Raw genomic sequence first — 20,818 nt, forward strand, 5'->3', positions numbered from 1 at the left:
CTCGCTGGTGAGACATCTCCCAGTTGTTGGATAGTTGCAGATGAGTATATAGTTTTGACTCATATACTGTGCATGCCTTTCTCTGGATGCAACAATCTCTAGTTTAGTAACAACATTTTTTCCTTGTGTTTTCTTAATTTATTTTTTTATGTTGTACTGGCCTAAGAGTCAATATTAACATACGTTGACGTAAGTTGTAAAACTTTTAGCATGGACTATGACCTATGGTGAGGCCCACAGTACTGGCTGCCAAGAATCCAGTTGACAAGTCTAGGTCTACATCCATGATAAAAGCATCACTCTAGCTGAATATACATTGACTAATAATGTCTCAGCTACGCAAAAACATGTACCGTATATAATTTTACAGCTACATATAGAGAGAGACTCTGCACTGCTAGCAGTTTCCTTCCCCTCTAGGAGTGTAATTAGTTGCTATTCCCGACAACTCACCTAGCCAGGATGCTAGGATGAAGGCTCAATCCATAAACACAATACGTAGAAAAGAATGCAGGGCACTCACCATAGACGTTAAAAACTTTTCTTCTTTATTCTTAATCCATATACAAGTGTGGTGCAAACAGACAGAGACGGACAATCAAGATACGGGGATGTGCCCTGTGCCGTTTCGCGTGGTCTGCGCTTCTGCTTAATTCGGCTAAATTTACACGCAAATTTTGCGCGTTAAAAAAACGTAAATTCCGTGTCAGAATTTTTACGCGAGGATTCCTCTCTTATTCCTCAGTGTGAACGCACCCTTACAACTACCCACAACAAACCTTTGTTCCTATTCTGTTCCACCTCTCACCCTTTAGTCCAGCTTTTAATGTTTCTGCCGTTTGGAGGCAAAAAAAAGTACCAAATTAGACTAACAAACAATTTATAGGCTAGGTTCACATCTACATAGTTTTTTCCCATTGTTCTACTCTCTCATTTGGGCAGTACAACGAAAAATATGAAGTGGATCTGTTGCATGCCAGATAACCAACGGTGTCCGATGGGCCTGGGTCTGTCGGATTTCGATCATTGTGCTTAGCATCTTATGGTACATAACAGAATAGCATGTTGCATTGATTTTTCCAGCATTTTCATAGCAGAATCTGCAATTTTGGCTCCATATTTTTGATAGGATAAGCTGTCAGTTCCTGATCAGTGATTGCTACATTGAAGTTGCTGACACACTAACTTTTTCCCTGCACAGTTCTACTGCACTGTACAGCAGTTCATCCCCAGATATGTATGCCCCCACCCACTTTCCCTCTTTTTTATTTATTTCCTGGTGTATCACCCTATTATTATTTATAATATAAAACATTTTATTGTTCCAGCTTGTGCAGGTGATCAAACTAATTTGTATGCTGGCTTGTGTTTTAGTTTTGTCAGTCATTACTATTTTTAGGGTGACTGCTTTCCCCCTATTAGTTGTCAGCTTCTCTAATGGACCCCTTCTTATGCATTTTGAACAATAGAAATGTCAAAGGGATCTCTGCACCTTTATTTATGTGATCAAAAATCCTAGTGGTTGGACCATCACGATCAGAAGTAGATAGCATATGCTGACAATATGCCATCTCTTACTACAACTAGAATACTCAGTTAAAGGGGTTATCCACCATAAGGTGATTTCAGTATGTACCTGGCAGACAGTAATGGACATGCTTAGGAAGGATCTGCGCTTGTCTTGGGGCTAAATGGCTATGTCATGAGATTACCATAACACTGTGGCTAGCTTTTTGTGAACTGGTATTTCCTTTTTGACATTTCTTTTTTTGACTACAAATCCCATAATTCCATTTTCTTCCCTCCCACACATTAGCCACCCCACCCATTGAAACATAAATGAGCTGCATCCATTCAAAAGACCTGTGGTTTAGACAGCTGTTGCATTAGTTGCAGATTGATCTCTCTCCCACCAAGCGATCGCTTCACCCATTGAAGCAGACAGGCTCCCTGTCATCAGCTGACTAGTGAGATCAGGTCTCAGCTGCATTGCAACCTGGGAAAAATCTGAGACAACAGTCATTTTGTGTGCTGTTAAAAATAAATATTGGGATGAAACACAGGTACAGACACTATATTATGAACTACACTAACTTTACAGCCCTAGCTGTAGGACATCACTATCGAGGGATGTGTAAAATTCTGATGTGTTAAACCAAGTTTGTCAATCCAAATGGCCTTATGTGGTTGAACTGCTGGTGGCAGATACTACTGGTCGCCAACAGACCTCAGTGTCTTACTCTGTGGATCTTCACTTAATTTTTATTAGACTTGAGCTGTGGTTAAAAATGATGTAGATGCAGTAGTTATGTTTTATTTCTTGAATCTTGTAACTGTTTCTTTAAATATCAGTGGACAGCCTGATGGTGTTTTGTATGTTTATTGTTAAGGTTTGCCAAGCTTTTGTCTAATCTTCTGTGAAAAGCATTTGTAGAATATTCTAAACACTTTCTCATTCTGGCATTTCATAAGAAAATTCATTGATGTTCTATTGTGTTAATGATATTCTTATAATAGCAGCTATCAGTTCTTGGAAGTGTAAGCTATGGAAATTGTGTATTGGAACAGCTGCTGGTAAATGTTCTGCCATAATCATTGTGAAATCTTGCAAACCACTTGGAGCTGGAGTGACCAGCCATTTATTGAGAAATTTTAGAATAATGGTTGACTTCTAAAATATTTAGAAGTTTGTTTGACAAGTTTAAAGTTTTTATTATGGTTCAATCATATTTATTAAGCCTACAAAAGCATACACATCAGTTGATAAAAAAAAGTTGTACACCTCAATACAGTGTTCCACTAAACTTTGGTTACTTAAATGGGCACTGTCCGATCCAAAAACGTTTTATGTTATTACTGATGAAAATTAAAGACTTTTTGTGATATGGTTGTTTACATTTTTTGTATATTTGGTAAAGAAAATGGCTCTTGAAAATCCCACCATATCCCCATACCTACTGGGACACTTGCCAGTCCTGCATTTCTGGGTGCTTTTTGACGTATGTTTTGGGTCATTGTCCTGCTGGAAAACCCGAGATTTCGGACGCAAACCCAGCTTTCTGACACTGGGCTGTACAGTGCGACCCAAAATCCGTTGGCAATTCTCAGATTTCACGATGTCTTGCACACATTCAAAGCATCCAGTGCCAGAGGCAGCAAAACAACCCCAAAACATCATTGAACCTCCACCATATTTCACTGTAGGTACTGTGTTCTTTTCTTTGTAGGCCTAATTCTGTTTTTGGTAAACAGTAGAATGATGTGCTTTACCAAAAAGCTCTATCTTGGTCTCATCTGTCCACAAGATGTTTTCCCAGAAGGATTTTGGCTTATTCAAGTTCATTTTGGCAAAATGTAGTCTTGCTTTTTTAAGTCTCTGTGTCAGCAGTGGGGTCCTCCTGGGTCTCCTGCCATAGCGTTTTATTTCATTTAAATGTCGACTGAGAGTTCACGCTGACACTGAGCCTGCAGGACAGCCTGAATATCTTTGGAACTTGTTTGGGGCTGCTTATCCACCATCCGGACTATCCTGCGTTGACACCTTTCATCAATTTTCCTCCATGCCCAGGAGATTAGCTACAGTGCCATGGGTTGCAAACTTCTTGATAATGTTGCGCAATGTGGACAAAGGCAAATCTAGATTTCTGAAGATGGGCTTGTAACATTGAGATTGTTGATATTTTTCCCAAATTTTGGTTCTCAAGTCCTCAGACAGTTCTCTTGTCCTCTTTCTGTTGTCCATGCTTAGTGCGGCGCACACAGACACACAATGCAAAGACTAAGTGAACTTCTCTTCTTTTTATCTGCTTTCAGGTGTGATTTTTATATTGCCCACACCTGTTACTTGCCCCAGGTGAGTTTAAAGGAGCATCACATGCTTGAAACAATCTTATTTTTCCACAATTTTGAAAGGGTGCCAATAATTTTGTCCAGACCATTTTTGGAGTTTGGTATAACATTATGTACAATTTGCTTTTGAACTCCCTTTTTTGGTTTAGTTCCAATGAAGGAAATTAACATGTGTATAGCAAAACGTGTTACTGCAATCCTTTTCTGTGAGAAATACTTTATTTTCTAGAAAAATGTACTGCCATGACTGTATAAACTGTTCATAAGAAAACACTACCGAGAGGAAATAGTAAATTAAAACTGCACAGTGCTATAAATAGAATAAGACAGGAAAGCGGTTTGCAGGCAAAGGACTATAAATAATTCTACTGCAGTACGGAGGCCAGGTTAGTACAGTTCTTATGCTTTCCCAAAAACAGTCATTTAATGAAATGCTTGATAAATGACCTCAGACCACCTATGTAACAGTAATGGATTGTTCTAATGTTAGCAGACCAACCACATGCTGTTTTATACACTCTACTGTGTATTTTTTGGAAGTCGTTTTACCCAAGATCTTTAACTTGGTTGCCTATTTCTGCATTAGCTGAATTTTGCAAGGGCTGTCATATTTTCTTTGGACAAGATGAATAGCATTCAATGGGAAATTAAATTGTAGATATTTACAAGCCTCATGTCCACAATAATAGAACTGTATGAATATTTGGCTCTAGATAATTGTAAAATTAATCTGCCACACCATCTCATCTCCTACATTGCCGGTTCTATTGTATAGGCGCCGCATGTAAAAGCAAAAGTGATTTCCTAGTAACTACAACTAACATGCAAAACCAATAACCTTTCCTCATGTCAAGATGTAACGAAAACTCAAAAGTACCCTTTTAAAATGAAAAGTAGTATACTATGCTCACACAATGCTGGATTCATCATGTGACCGAAAACAATGGACCCTATGGGGTTATGAAGTGGTCTATCAGATTCCAACATAATACCATTCATTCGGAAAAGTCTTCGGACCCTTAATTTTTTTTCACATTTTGTTATGTTGCGGACTTAAAATGTGTTGAAAGAAATTATGTTTTCCCACATCATTGTGCACTCAGTACCCATGATAAGAATGCGAAAACAGATTTATAGGTTATTTTGTTACTTTATTCTCAAGGTGAAAAATGTCACTTTGACATGAACATTCACACTTTCACTTTGACGTAAGCAGTCAGACTCCTTTGGCAAAGAGGACAGCCTCCAGTCTTCTTGGCTATGATGTCATAAGGTTTGCACACCTGGATTTGGCAATTTTCTGCCATTCTTCTCTGCAGATTCTCTCAATATTTGTCAGGTTGAATGGAGAACGCCAGTGGAAATCCATTTTCAGGTCTCTCCAGAGATGTTCAATTGGGTAAAAGTGAGGGCTCAGGTTGGACCTTTCAAAGTTGTCCCTTAGCCGCTCCTGTGTTGCCTGGCTGTGTTGTCAGGGTCTTTGTCTTGTTGGATGGTATGCTTGCAGCCCCGTCTGATGTCCAGAGCACTATGCATCCAGTGTTTATAATATCTCTGTACTTTTTAGTACTTTTTTTCAAGCCCTTGTGTGCTTTCTGCATATTTTACTGAGATTTGTGCCTCCAAACACTCCTGTCTGAGCTCTACAGGCAGTCCTTTCATCCCTCATGGCTTGGTTTTTGCTCTGACATGCATTGTCGGCTGTGAGACTTTATATAGACAGGGCTGTGTCTTTCCAAATCTTGTTGGAAAGTTAAAGGGTCTGAAGACTTTCTGAATCCATTGTAATTGTTGTTTTGATGAGAGTAAGGGAGCACTGTTTTTGCTAGCTATTGAAGGTGGACTTCAAAGCATATACTTTATACAATGCTGTGCGCTGATTTTTTTCAGTTTGTATTATATTTTACAACTTTACCATGATCTTCAACCATGTATACTTACAGAGTGCAAGTTATAGCAATTATCTCAAACTGGAAAAAAAAAAATCACACATGGATTTTTTTTTTCTGAAAATCTTGAGAGCGTTGAACTTTGGAAGCATTTTGTTTTATTTATTTTTAAAAGACACTTAAAATTATTTTATATGCCTGTGAATCCAATTAATGTATTTTTTCATTGGCAGTTGAAAATACCTCCCTACTCATATAACTATACTCTGCTTTTGTCACATTGTTTGGACATTCCCCTTGGAGCTTCTACTGGGTATGGCGTGGTATTTAGAAGTGTTACATGATTTCAATCTCAATGTTATGTTTGTCTTTACAGCTGGGGAATGGCGGTCAACGTGTACTCTACCTCGATAACCCAGGAGACTATGAGCAGACATGACATCATTGCATGGGTGAATGACATTCTTTGTTTAAACTACACGAAGGTCGAACAGCTAAGTTCAGGTATGAAACCTATATTAACCTATATAGTTCAATAGCATCAGAAATTAAATAATGTTTAAAGGTAATTTGTAACGATTTTAACTTTAGTTTAATAAATTGATTTATATGAGCACGGTCACTGTATTCCAGGAAAAAACTTTTTTAATGGTCAAACAAAAAACGCTTTCAGGAATTTTTTTTATATATATCAACTGGCTCCAGAAAGTTAAACAAAATTGTAAATGACTTCTATTGAAAAATCTTAATCCTTCCAATAATTATCAGCTGCTGAAGTTGAGTTGTTCTTTTTTGCCTGGCAAGAGTACTCTCTGCTGACATCTCTGCTTGGCTCGGGAACTGCAGAGTAGAAGAGGTTTGCTATGGGGATTTGCTTCTACTCTGGACAGTTTCCGAAACAGGTGTCATCACAGAGCACTTAGACAGAAAAGAACAATTCAACTTCAGCAGCTCATAAGTACTGAAAAGATTAAGATTTTTTTTATAGAAGTAATTTACAAATCTGTTTAACCCCATAAGGACGCAGCCCTTTTTCACCTTAAGGACTGAGCCCTTTTTCGCAATTAAGACCACCGTCACTTTATGTATTAATAACGCGAAAACGCTTTTTACCGAATATTCTGATTCTGAGATTGTTTTTTCGGGACATATTCTACTTTATTTTGGTGGTAAATTTTCGGCGTTAATTGCATCCTTTTTTGGGGAAAAATCCCCAAATTTCATGAAAATTTTGAAAATTTTGCATTTTTCTAACTTTGAAGCTCTCTGATTGTAAGGAAAATGGATATTCCAAATAAATTTTATTTTTCTTCACAAATACAATATGTCCACTTTATGTTGGCATCATAAAATGGACATATTTTAGCTTTTTGAAAAAATTAGAGGGCTTCAAAGTAGAGGAGCAATTTTCAAAAATGTCATGAAAATTGCTAAATCTGAAGGGACAGATGTTACAGAACTACAACTCCCAGCATGCCTGGGCAGTCGAGGCATGCTGAGAGTTGTAGTTTGGCAACATCTGGAGGGCTACTGTTTGGGCACCACTGTAACAGTGGTCTCCAAACTGTGACCCTCCAGATGTTGCAAAACTACAACTCCCAGCATGCCCAGACAGCCTTTGGCTGTCAGGGCATGCTGGGAGTTGCAGTTTGGCCCCCCTAGTGGTTGCCACAGTAAAGATCGTTTTACTTTCACTTTCAATTCCCCCCCCCCCCCCCCCCACTGTCGATTCTCTACCTGAGCAAAGATCCAGCAGGCTCCAGCGAAGATCCCAGGTCCCCAGGCATCTTCTCCTGCAGGTACGGCCTCCATCTTCTTCCCAGAGCCCCTCGACATCCAGGGGCGGGCAGAACGGGGGTTGCCAACCCCCTGTCCTGCGCTGCCATTGGTCAGAACTCCGTTCTGACTAATGCCAGGGGATAGGAGGAGATCGCAGCTGACAGCTCCGATCAGCCCTATTTTCCGGGTGATCGGGTCACCAGAGATCAGCCTGGAATTGGAGAAAATCGCATGTCTGAATTGACATGCGATTTTCTCCGATCGCCGACATGGGGGGGTCTCAGGACCCCCTGGGCAATGTGCCAGGGTGCCTGCTGAATGATTTCAGCAGGCATCCGGCTCCGGTCCCCAACCGGCTAGCGGTGGGGACCGGATTTCCCACGGGCGTATGGATACGCCCTCGGTCCTTAAGGACTCGGAATGCAGGGCGTATCCATACACCCTGTGTCCTGAAGAGGTTACATTTCTGGAGCCAGTTGATTTATAAAAAAAAGTTTTTTCCTGGATAACCCCTTTAACACATTCTCTCTCGTCTTTGTTCACATATTAGTGTCGGTCTTACAATACAAGTCTATGAGACTGCTAAGCTCCCACAGAGATTGATTGGGGAGAGAAACATAAGGTGGCCTTTTATCTCCTATGCTCTGGAGAGGGTATACCCTTGTTGGTAATACCTCTTTTACCAGTTAAATATCATAGATCATAAGTCTCCTTGTAGATTCCCCTACCCTGTATACCAGGCAAGAAGCATAAGGAGCCTTTTTTTGTTGGTGTACAGTGTAGCGTTGTTTATATCCTACATTATCTAGGCTCTAGTAGTACAATATTGCGGTCAATAACTGGAAACTGGACAAAAAAAAATATATAGGGTAAAGGCAAGATTATTCACTAATTAGCCCAGATATTCATATAAATCCCAATAGGGCAATAACTCCCGCTTCTGTAATCATCAATTTTTTTATTCATGTAATTTAATTCAAATCTTGTCCTTAAACATGTGGGTAGATAACAGATGCTGCAGTCTTTGGGCATACAAAACTCTCTCCATATAGTAGAGTATTGTTTGCCACGAATGGATGTAGAAGTTGGACTTCTGGTATTATGTTATTGATGTGATGAAATTTATGGATTGAGAGAGGTTGGTGATTTATGATGTCTTAAAGTTGGTCAACCGTACTGCTTCTGAGAAATAATTGAATCTTTATTTACAATATGAGATGTGACTCTATTCCCAGCACATACTGGAAGCAATTTAGAAATATGAGGTAGTAATGCTCAATGCTAAAACCAAGGGCATATACAGTAACCCCCCAACATGCGATGGCCCCGACATATGATAAAATCAATATACGATGGCCTCTCAGAGGCCATCGCATGTCGATGTCAGCATCGACATACGATGCTTTTATATGTCGGGGCCATCACATTAACTGCTATCCAACAGCGCAAAATGCTTAAGCTGCTGCCGGATAGCAGTTTAAGCATCCCGAACAGGTTCGCTTACCTATCCCCGTTGCTCTGAGTCTACTTCGTGATCCTCCGGTGTCTTCTGTATCTTCTCCAGGGTCCGGGCCTCGCTTTCCGGTGTCGTTATTACGTCGCTATGCACGCCGTGCCGGCACAGCAGCGTAATAACGTCACCAGAAAGCGAGGCCCGGACCCTGCAGAAGATGCGGAAGGAGCCAGAGGAACCCGAAGAAGACACCGGAGCAGCGGGACAGCATCGGGAGCCCCTGGGACAGCATCGGGAGCTGTGAGGACGCGGTCCGGAGTGGCGGGGACAGGTGAGTATAACTTCCTATACTTTACATTGCACGGATCCCTCAACATACGATGGATTCGACAAACGATGGGTCGTTTGGAACGAATTACCATCGTATGTTGAGGGACCACTGTGTATATTATTACCTGAGAATTGTATGGCTAAATACAATCAATAGGGGAAGATTTATCAATGTATTCTTGCTAGTTGTAGCATAAATATGTTGAAAAGTTTCCCATTCAGGCGATAACAGAATATTTATGGGACCTTTTGTGTGATATGTTTTTTTTTGTATTTTTTTACACATAATAACATGCTTATCAGTCTGGTACACTCTGTTCTTCTCAGAGTTTGGTGTCATTTTAAAAAATAGTACCAGTGAAAATATATTTTCTTAAGTATATCACTATTCAGTGTATTTTGGCATACACTGGGTCAGTATGCATCAGTATACATTAGGAAAACATAGTCTGCTTTGCCTTTCAATAAAGACTTTTTTTGTTTATTTTTCTAATGGGCAACATATCACTTTGTGTACCTTATTACATTATCAGGCAGCCTTTTATCAGAGGTATATGGTGGGGAAGGCACAAAAAACAAAGGCAACTTTAGCTCACCACTTCACTGTATTAAGTGCGGACTATCTGTTTCCGCCGAATTTCAGCAGTACATGGCACACATGGCCAAATCGGAGAGGCCACACCCCTCCCAGCTACTCACAATTCACACCCACTTTTCTGAAAACTGATGCAGGCATTGTAAGCAAAATACACCAAAATGTGTGTGTTTTTTTATTTTATTTCTTTTTTTAATGCCTGTTGGAGTACAGCATTAACCTCTTAACGACATCTGACGTAAATTTATGTCATGATGCGGTGGGACTTCCCTCACCATGACGTATATTTACGCCATGAACATGGCCGCGAGCACCAGACCATGCACGGCAGATGTTCGACATTAACCCCTCAATGCCGTGATTAATACAGATCGTGGCATCTGCGGCAGTGCGGTCGGTAAAATGGATGATCGAATCGCCCACGGCACTGTGGGGATCCGATTATCCATAATGGCGGACGGAGGTCCCCTCACTTGCCTCCGTCCATCTCCAGGTGTCTTCTGTTCTAGTCTGAGATCAAGCAGACCAGAGCAGAAGATCTGCGATAACACTGATCAGTGCTATGTTCTATGCATAGCACTGAACATTATTAGCAATCAACTATGGGCACATAAAAGGTGTGAAAATAAATGTAAAAAGAAAATTAAAAAAAAAAGTGAAAAATTCCCTCACTCAATAAAAATTTAAAAACGTCCCTTTTTCCCATTTTTTTTAACTGTTTTTTTTATTGAAGAGTTTTCATAATGATAAATCCAAACAAGGAAAAACATAGGAGAAACAGTAGTTGGACCGAAGCCCAGGAACAATCGATGCAAAACCTTTTTTCCCATTTTACCCCCAAAAAGCGTAAAACATTTTTTTTATAAACATTTTTGGTATTGCCGCGTGTGTAAATGTCTGAACTATTAAAATATTATGTTAATTATCCCATATGGTGAATGGCATAAACATAAAACAAGAAAAAAATCAAAAATTGCTACTTTTTTGGTCACATTTTATTCCCAAAAAAGTACCGTATTTATCGGGGTATACCACGCACCGGCCTATAACACGCACCCTCATTTTACCAAGGATATTTGGGTAAAAAAAGTGTGACGTCATTGCGCCGTGCAGCGCATAGCAATGACGCAGGGGACGCACACCGGAGGCCTGAAGCAGCGAGGACCCGACCCCGGCAACAGGTAATTATGCAACTGGGAATGGGGGAGGCAACGGGGCAGCGGCGCCGGCAATGGGTGCCTCTGCCCCTTCTCTCCCCCTGTCTGTCGGCCCCGCTGCCCCATTGCCGGCGCCGCTTCTCTCCCCCTGGCTATCGGCGCCGGCACGATAGTCAGGGGGAGAGAACGGGCAGCGGCGCCGATAGCCAGCGGGAGAGAAGGGTCGGCAGCAGGGCTCTAGACCTCAGGACAGGCAGGGGCAGAGAAGCTGGCAGTGCTGGCGGTCTCTGCACCTGCAAAGCCGCTGCAGTTCATTGATTTAAAGCACCCGCTTTAAATCATTGAACTGCAGCGGCTTATCGGCGTATAACTCGCAGGTAGATTTTAGGCTAAAAAAATTTAGCCTAAAAAGTGCGTGTTATACGCCGATAAATACGGTAAGTGATTAAAAAGTAAAATATAAACAAAAGTGGTACCGATAAAAATTACAGATCACGGCGCAAAAAATGAACCCTCATACCTCCCCGTATACGGAAAAATTATAAAGTTATAGGTGGGCAAAATAGGGCAGTTTCAAACATACTCATTTTGTTAAAATAGTTTAAGATTTTTTTAAAGCGGTACAATTCTAGAAAAGCATATAACATGGGTATCATTTTAATCATATTGACCCACAGAATAAAGAAAACATGTTATATTTTTACCGTAAAGTGTACAGCATGAAAACAAAACCCTCAAAAATTTGCTAAATTGCGTTTTTTTTCTTTTTTTCAATTTCCCTTACATAAATAATATTTTTTGGGTTGCGCCATACATTTTATGGGAAAATGAGTGATGTCATTACAAAGTACAATTGGTCACACAAAAAACAAGCCCTAATAGGGGTCTGTGAAAATATAAGAGTTATGATTTTTAGAAGGCGAGGAGGAAAAAACGAAAATGCAAAAATAAAATTGGCCTGGTCCTTAAGGTCAAAATGGGCTTGGTCCTTAAAGGGGTACTCCGCCCCTGGCATCTTATCCCCTATCCAAAGGATAGGAGATAAGATGTTAGATCGCCGCGGTCCCGCTGCTGGGGACCACGGGGATCGCCACTGCGGCACCCCGCCATCATTACTGGACAGAGCAAGTTCGCTCTGTGCGTAATGACGGGCGATACAGGGGCCGGAGCAGCGTGACGTCATGGCTCCGCCCCTCATGACATCACGGCCCGTCCCCTTAATGCAAGTCTATTGCAGGGGGCGTGACGACCACCACGCCCCCTCCCATAGACTTGTATTGACGGGGGCGGGCCGGGACATCACGATTGGCGGAGCCGTGACGTAACGATGCTCCGGTCCCTGTATTGCCCGTCATTTCGTGCAGAGTGATCTCGCTCTGTGCTGTAATGATAGCGGGGTGCTGCAGCAGCGATCCCCGGGGTCCCCAGCAGCGGGACCCCGGCGATCTGACATCTTATCCCCTATCTTTTGTATAGGGGATAAGATGTCTAGGGGCGGAGTACCCCTTTAAGGGGTTAATAAATACTCCCCATAGTGGAGTAAGATGATTCAGTCATTCCTTTCAAGGGGGGTATTACCCACAGATTTCTTTAAAATGGCTTTTCTATTCCCTGCGGTTCCTTACCATAGAATGTTTAAGAATGTTTCATTGTTAAGTCCCTCATCAGCACAGTGATTCAGTCTGAAAAATAATCATCTCCAAGGCTTTTTAGTCAAATAAGTTATAAAATACTTCCCCGTGTGTAAGCATAAGAATAAATGGCCTAATCCTGACATGTTCTTGGAGTGTGATGGCACATAGTAATTTAGAATCTGATAATTGGGGTTCTGTATTAGTTCATTTAGTAACTTTTATTGGTCTAGGATTACATACTTGCTTTATTAAGATGTTCGTTGTGGGTAAATGAAGTTCTGGCAGCTGTGTCTCATGAGGAGTCATCCCTCACTATTGTGTTGTGGGCATAAACATTCCTACCATGAGAATGTGCGCTACATGTGATTCTCCACCATATGGTTTGTAACACAACATTGCACTGTAAGCATTGACCTGTCTTCTGGAGACACTGCAGATGTTTATCTCTACAGTCCAACGAAATATGACCGGTGGCAGCAATGACCTGTGAGGTGTCTGTGGACAAGATTATTGTGCTGATTTGCGGATGGGGAAATTCAACAGATTAAATTATGCCCAGATGATTGAATCAGTAATGGTTTATTGAGAACTTCTGCATAAATCAGTAAACATTTTGAGACCTTGGGGGAGATTTATCAAAACCTGTCCAGAGGAAAAGTTGCTGAGTTGATAGGAACCAATCAGATCGCTTCTGTTGTTTTTGAAAAAACTTGTGAAAACTGAAAGAAGCGATCTGATTGTTTGCGATGGTAAACTCAGCAACTTTTCCTCTGGACAGGTTTTGATAAATCTTCCCCATTAGTGTAGAGGAAAAGTTGATGAGTTGCCCATAGTAGCCAATTAGATTGCTTCTAAAAATTTTCAGAGGCTTTTGAAAAAAGCAATCTGTTTGGTTGCTATAGGTAGGGCTGGGCGGTATACCGGTTCATACCGAATACCGAAATTTTTGTGCTGCACGATATGAATTTTAACCCATACCGCAATACCGGTTTGGCCCCTCCCCCTCAGAATGAATGAATGAATCAGCCCAGCGCTGTGCTGTCCCCACATCGTGGAACTAATCCTATGTGACCTCCGAGCACTGTTCTGCCCCCCCAATTAATTATTAGCCCAGCCCAGTGCTGTCCCCATCAGGGTACTACTCACATGTCACCCGCATGCGCTGCCCTCCTCGTCCTGTTCGTTGTGGCCGCAGGCGCTGACACGCTATACCAGTGGTCTCCAACCTGCAGACCTCCAGATTTTGCAACATCTGGAGGTCCGCAGGTTGGAGACCACTGCTCTATACTGTGCGGTATCCCTATGCTCGGGCTGCAAAAAAATAAACAAAAAAAACTTAAACTCACCTCCGATTGGTCCGGTACTGGCCTCACTTGTTTCCTGGGGACGGGAACGCCGGACAGCCGTCAGCCTATCACCGGCCGCAGCGATGTTCCGCCTTGGCCGGTGATAGGCTGAGCCCACTGTCATGTAAGAAGCCAGCTTCTTACATGACAGTGGGCTCAGCCTATCACTGGCCAAGGCGGAACATCGCTGCGGCCGGTGATAGGCTGACAGCTCTCCGACGTTCCCGTCCCCAGCATAAGGCCGACGTAGGTGCGTTAAAGTTTATTTTGTTTACCTTTTGCAGCCCGGGCATAGGGATACCGCACAGTATAGAGTGCCAGCGCCAGCGGCCGCAACAAACAGGACAAGGAGAGCAGCGCTTGTGGGTGATATGTGAGTATTTACCCCGATGGGGATGTGGGCTGATAATTAATATGGGGGGGCTAGGAAATACCGTTATATACCGTGCACCACCAAAAGTAAAAAAAATACTGTGATACACACATTTGGTCATACTGCCCAGCCCTAGCTATAGGCAACTGGTCAACTTTTCCTCTGCACAAGATTTTATGAATTTCCCCCCTTGTAATCAATGCTTAAAATGCATATGTTACTTACGGTAACTGAGCTCTATAACACTATCCCCACAGTCTAGCAGGGGTTAGTGTCCCCATACTTATCGTATGGGGACATAAATTATGTAATGTGGTGGCTTTATTCTGTAAAAACTAAAGTTTTTGTGCATCCCACAGTGTTAGAGTGGCATGGGCAGGCGTCTGCTGTGCCCCTGAGCTGCAACGCCATTTTGCTTCTAAGTCACGTTCACTCTTCTCTTTCATTGACACACAGAGCTTCCCACCAAAGGCAGCCCTGTGTATTGTCCCCATGCATGCCAATGAGGATTGGGGTGTGCGTGCTGCATGCCGGACAGGCACACTGACTCACTGCGCATGTGTCTTGTATCAGTCAAAGAGCAAAGCTGCTGTGACTTAGGAGCAGAGAGGCGTTGAAGCCTGGGGGCACCACAGACCCCTGACTATGCCTCTCTGACACTGCAGAATGCCTACAAATTTTTTTTTTTCAGAAAAAAGCAATCACTTTACATTATAAAAAGGCATGGTTCACATGGGGATATCCCTACTACACTATGAGGGGGGTTTTATAGTGTTTTTTTAATGTGAGAGATACACTTTAAGACTAAGGACACCTTTTGTTATTGAAATTTTTTTTTTACATTTTTTTTTAATGTTCTTAACTAATATGTTAGCTAGTACCTTGAGTTAAAAAGATTAAAATATATTTCAGGCAACAGTATTTCTTCATTTTTTATAGGTTTGAAACACACAAAAAAGCTGCCTTTTCTCTGTCAGTTCCATTACTGGTTTTTGATTAAAAATACTGACCAAAATACTGTATGTGAACCCATTCACATGGGGATATCCCTACTACACTATGAGGGGGGTTTTATAATGTTTTTTTATGTGAGAGATACACTTTAAGACTAAGGACACCTTTTGTTACTGAAATTTTTTTTTTTTTTTTATGTTCTTAACTAATATGTTAGCTAGTACCTTGAGTTAAAAAGATTAAAATATATTTCATATAACAGTATTTCTTCATTTTTTTTATAGGTTTGAAACACACAAAAAAAGCTGCTTTTTCTCTGTCAGTTCCATTACTGGTTTTTGATTAAAAAATACTGACCAAAATACTGTATGTGAACCCAGCTTAGAGTCTGAGCAACTCTTTCACATGGTAGGAAATCTCTAATAAAGATCATAGGCAGCATTATTGAACCAGACTGGTTATCCTTTATCTCCCAGCATATCACTGATCCCATGACCTTGCCACTGGTTCACTAATTGTTCTTTCTTTGACCACTTTTGGTAGGTATTAACGACTGCATACTAGGAACACTAAACAAGGCCTGCTGTTTTGGAGATCCTTTGATCTAGCCCTCCAACCATCATTTGGCCCAAAGTTACTGAAATGTTTACGATTGTCCATTTTTCCTGCGTTTGACATACCAGCTTCAAGAACTGTTTGCTTGCTGCCAAATATATCTCACCTTGTGAAAAGTTCTGTTGTTACAAGATAGGTGAAATTAATAATATACACCGCCATTCATTTTAATGTTACATCGGTATATGTTTACAAGACAGTATATGTATAGCTGATTGTACACTTAAATTACAATATAATTCTACCACTATGCAATTAAATAATTTTACTAGATATGACAAGTGTAGCTTGCTATATATACAGGCTTATGCCAACACGAACAGCATATATCATGTATAATTATATACAATTACATAATATTGTAATTGTAGATTACAAAATGGAGCATTAATCTTGTAGCACAGCAGATACACATTTTCTGCAACAAAAGCTCCGCCAGGTTACAAAAAAGCATGACTTGATGTGTCTTTTGCTAAATAAAAAACATGTTGTACCCACCAAAGAAAGGCCTTTTTGCTTACTATAGTCAACTTTGTGATTACCGTTTATACTAGAGTATAAGCCGACCTGAATATAAGCCAAGGCCCCTAATTTCACCCCAAAAACCCAGGAAAAGTTATTGACTCGACTATAAGCCTAGGGTGGGAAATACATCATCCCCCCATGTCATCATCCAGACCCCGGTCATTAACACCCTTGTCATCATCACCCTTGTCATCATCACCCTTGTCATAACCCCTGTCATCATCGCCCCATCATCATTGCCCCCGCCATCATCGCCCCCGTCATCATCGCCCCCGTCATCATCGCCCCCGTCATCATCGCCCCCGTCATCATCGCAGTCATCGCCCCCCCCCCCCCCTTCATCATCACTGCCTGTCAATCAGTGGTCTTCAACCTGCGGACCTCCAGATGTTGCAAAACTACAACTCCCAGCATGCCCGGACAGCCATCGGCTGTCCGGGCATGCTGGGAGTTGTAGTTTTGAAACATCTGGAGGTCCGCAGGTTGAAGATCACTGCGGGCCTTCGTCATCATCCAGACCCCCTTTAGTTTTCTACTCCCCTCGGTGGGAAGGAAGGGTGAGCTGGTCCGGGCCATCTATGCTGCAGGGACCGTCCAGTGGGAGGGTTAGTCATTCCAGTTGTCCATTTTCACCGGGAGGCCCTCTTCTCCGTTCCGGGCTGGCCCCGGACTAGCGACGTTGACTCGACAACGACGCACAGGGACGTCCGTGCGCCGCAGACGTTCCTGCGCATTAATGTTCCTGTGCATCGTCGTCAAGGCAACGTCACTAGTCCCGGGCCGGCCCGGAGCGGAGAAGAGGGCCTCCCGGTGAAAATGGACAGCCCAGAACAACTAACCCTCCCCACCGGACGGTCCCTGCAGCATATATGGCCCGGACCAGCTCACCCTTCCCACCGAGGGGAGGTGAGTAGAAAACTAAAGGGGGGTCTGGATGATGACGAAGGCCTCAGTGGTCTTCAACCTGCGGACATCTAGATGTTTCAAAACTATAACTCCCAGCATGCCCGGACAGCCGATGGCTGTCCGGGAATGCTGGGAGTTGTAGTTTTGCAACATCTGGAGGTCCGCAGGTTTAAGACCACTGAAAGGGATTGACAGGCGGAAAGTTCACTCGAGTATAAGCCGAGGGGGGCGTTTTCAGCTGAAAAACTCAGCTTGTACTCGAGCATATAGGGTATATATATACCGTATATATATATATATATATATATATATATATATATATATATATATATTATTACATTATTTTTACCCAGAAACTAGGACTTTGCAAAATATTGTATATATTTCATCCTAAACTGTAATTGCATGGAAAACAATTTAACAACTTAAGTTTGGATTTGTTTGGATTTGCTGACAAAATAATGAGTGCTTGGTAAAGAATGCTTTGATAATATGTTGCTCCTTGGTTTCTGAAGGCTTATTTAGGCCTTTACCATTGACCCACAGTAAAAAGTACAGTTAATGATAAGTCAGATTAAATTCCCAAGAGGTGCGCCATTTTCTATTTTTGGGCTTCGGTCAGTCTACTGTAGGAAACATATTCATCAGCAGCTTAAAAAAAAAATCCTTTGAAATATTCCTTATAAGGATCCTCTCCACTTCAGTACTACCCTCCCTTCACCAATAAGAATTTAATCTATTTCCATATTAATAGATCAACAAAGCCTCTCAAATGTCCAAGGAATCCATGTTTGGGGTGTAATGGTGACGGCAGCCTGTAATTTACTGATCTGATCTATGTATACATTTATTTACAATATTTTCTGTAATTAAATAATAATACCCTTGTAGCAAGTACAGTACTTGCAGGTGTCTATAGTTTGTATAGGAATATATTTAGAAAGTATTCCGCTATTGGCTCAATAGGTACTCACCAATAAGAAATTAGAATATACGGTATATTTTATGCTAGTGGAACCTGTTTCTAGAGATAAAAGTAAAAATAAATTCTAGTAATACAACCTTTGTACATCTACAGTGGAACAGATTCCCCTGGGGTATGTGTTATTGGCAGGAGTGTTTATCGAGGAGGTGTGAATCTGTCAGCTGTGTGCACCTTATTATGTGTGTAGAGTGCTGGAGGCTGGAGAATTTCACCATGTGAATATATTGCTCCCTGAATAGTTTTCCTGAGAAAGCATGATTAATCATTACAGCAGAACATATTGCAAATTGCTTTAGGAGAATCTCTCAGCATCTGCATTATACATCAATCCACTTACCTGTTATCAGTGTTTACATTCTGATCTATCTTGTACACAACGAGCTCCAAGGAAATGTCTGAGAACTTTCTACTACGCCCACACCACTTTCATGGTTGGCACCTAGACAAATATTTTTTTATTCCATTATAACTTTCTTTTCTGTTTTTACTGTTTTTCCTGAAAAATTTGGTTTTGTAAAAGATCCCGGCTACCCATATAATAATCAGAGTGTCAAAGTAATAAAACAGTCTGCTATATAACAGGTTGCCAAAACAAACAAATGAGCAAAATAAATACTACACAATAAATAATAGTTATGTTCAGATTTAAAACCTAAAATATGCATTGTGGTTATGGCGTTCACATAATATGCAATTATATCAGCTACACTCCTAATACTGAGTGGTAAAGAGATATTTCAGCAGACCTCAGATCACTTTATTGTTGCTGTAATTTAGAGAATTTTTTTACTGTAGATGTTGCTGGAATATAGCTGACAATAGGTGTTCCTTGATACAGTACTTTAACATAGTAACCTAGTTAAGGTTGAAAAAAGACCAGAGTCCATCAAGTTCAACCTATAACCCTAATGAGTCCCTACTGAGTTGATCCAGAGGAAGGCAAAAAACCCTCATACTCGAGGTAAAAAATTACTTCCCGACTCCAAATATGGCAGTCAGAATAAATCCCTGGATCAACATTCTGTCCCTATAAATCTAGTATACATAACCAGTGATGTTGTTATTCTCCAAAAATGCATCCTGACCCCTTTTTAATTATTTTACAGAGTTCCCCATGACCACCTGCTCAGGCAGAGAATTCCACAGTCTCACTGCTCTTACAGTAAAGAACCCCCATCTGTGCTGGTGTAGAAACCTTCTTTCCTCTAGACGTAGAGGATGCCCCCTTGTTATAGATACAGTCCTGGGTATAAATAGATCATGGGAGAGATCTCTGTACGGTCCCCTGATATATTTATACATAGTTATTAAGTCTCCCCTAAGCCTTCTTTTTTCTAAACTAAATAACCCTAATTCTGATAATCTTTCTGGGTACTGTAGTCCTTCCATTCCCGTATTACCCTGCTTGCCCGTCTTTGACCCCTCTTCAGCTCTACTATATATTTATTGTACACTGGTACCCAGTACTGTACACAGAATTCTATGTATGGTCTGACTAGTGATTTGTACTGCAGTAGAATTATTTCCTTGTCGTGGGCATCTATGCCCCTATTGATGCACCCCATGATTTTACTTGCCTTGGCAGCAGCTGCCCGACACTAGTCACTACAGCTAAATTTACTGTCAACTAAGACTCCCAAGTCCTTTTCCTCGTCCCAAGTGCGCTCCCATTTAATACATAATCCCAGCCCAGATTTTTCCTCCCCATGTGCATTACCTTACATTTATCAGTGTTGAACCTCATCTTCCACTTCTCAGCCCAAACCTCCAACCTATACAGATCCATTTGTAACAGTTCACTGTCCTCTATTGTGTTTACCGCTTTACAGAGTTTAGTATAATCTGCAAAGATTGCTACTTTACTGTTCAACCCCTCCACAAGGTCATTAATAAATATATTAAATAGAACAGGACCCAAGACTGACCCCTGTGGTACCCAACTAGTAACAGTCACTCAATCAGAATAAGTACCATTAATAATCACCCTCTGTTTCCTATCACTGAGCCAGTTATTTACCCACTTACACACATTCTCCCTAATCCTTCTCATTTTATGCACCAATCTTTTATGTGGCACCGTATCAAATGCTTTGGAAAAATCCAGATATACGACATCCAGTGATTGCCCCTGGTTCAGTCTGGAGTACACCTTCTTATAAAAGCTGATCAGGTTAGTTTGACAGGACCGATCCCTCATAAAGCCATGCTGATATGGTGTCATACATTTATTTTTATCAAGATATTCCAAAATAGCATCTCTTAGAAAACCCTCAAACAATTTACATACAACCGAGGTTAAACTAACAGGCTTATCATTTCCGGGGTCACCTTTTGACCCCTTTTTAAATATTGGCACTACATTTGCCATTTGCCAGTCCTGGGGACAGTCCCTGTCACTATAGAGTCCCTGAATATTATAAATAGGGGT

The 20,818-nt window shown here is 41.3% G+C and overlaps 1 protein-coding gene across 4 annotated transcripts in view; it reads left to right on the forward strand.

Annotated features, from left to right (window-relative positions):
* Nucleotides 1-20,818, forward strand: part of MAPRE2 (microtubule associated protein RP/EB family member 2) — a 200,309-nt gene that overhangs the window by 127,960 nt on the left and 51,531 nt on the right. For all 4 annotated transcript variants that reach the window (XM_056521879.1, XM_056521881.1, XM_056521880.1 and 1 more), the window contains one exon: nt 6,115-6,242. In XM_056521879.1, the coding sequence (XP_056377854.1) occupies nt 6,122-6,242 (121 nt within the window). In that variant the 5' untranslated portion in view covers nt 6,115-6,121. The remainder of the gene's footprint in view (nt 1-6,114; nt 6,243-20,818) is intronic.

This window comes from Hyla sarda, chromosome 5 (genome assembly GCF_029499605.1).
Source record: "Hyla sarda isolate aHylSar1 chromosome 5, aHylSar1.hap1, whole genome shotgun sequence".
NCBI classification, from domain to species: domain Eukaryota; kingdom Metazoa; phylum Chordata; class Amphibia; order Anura; family Hylidae; genus Hyla; species Hyla sarda.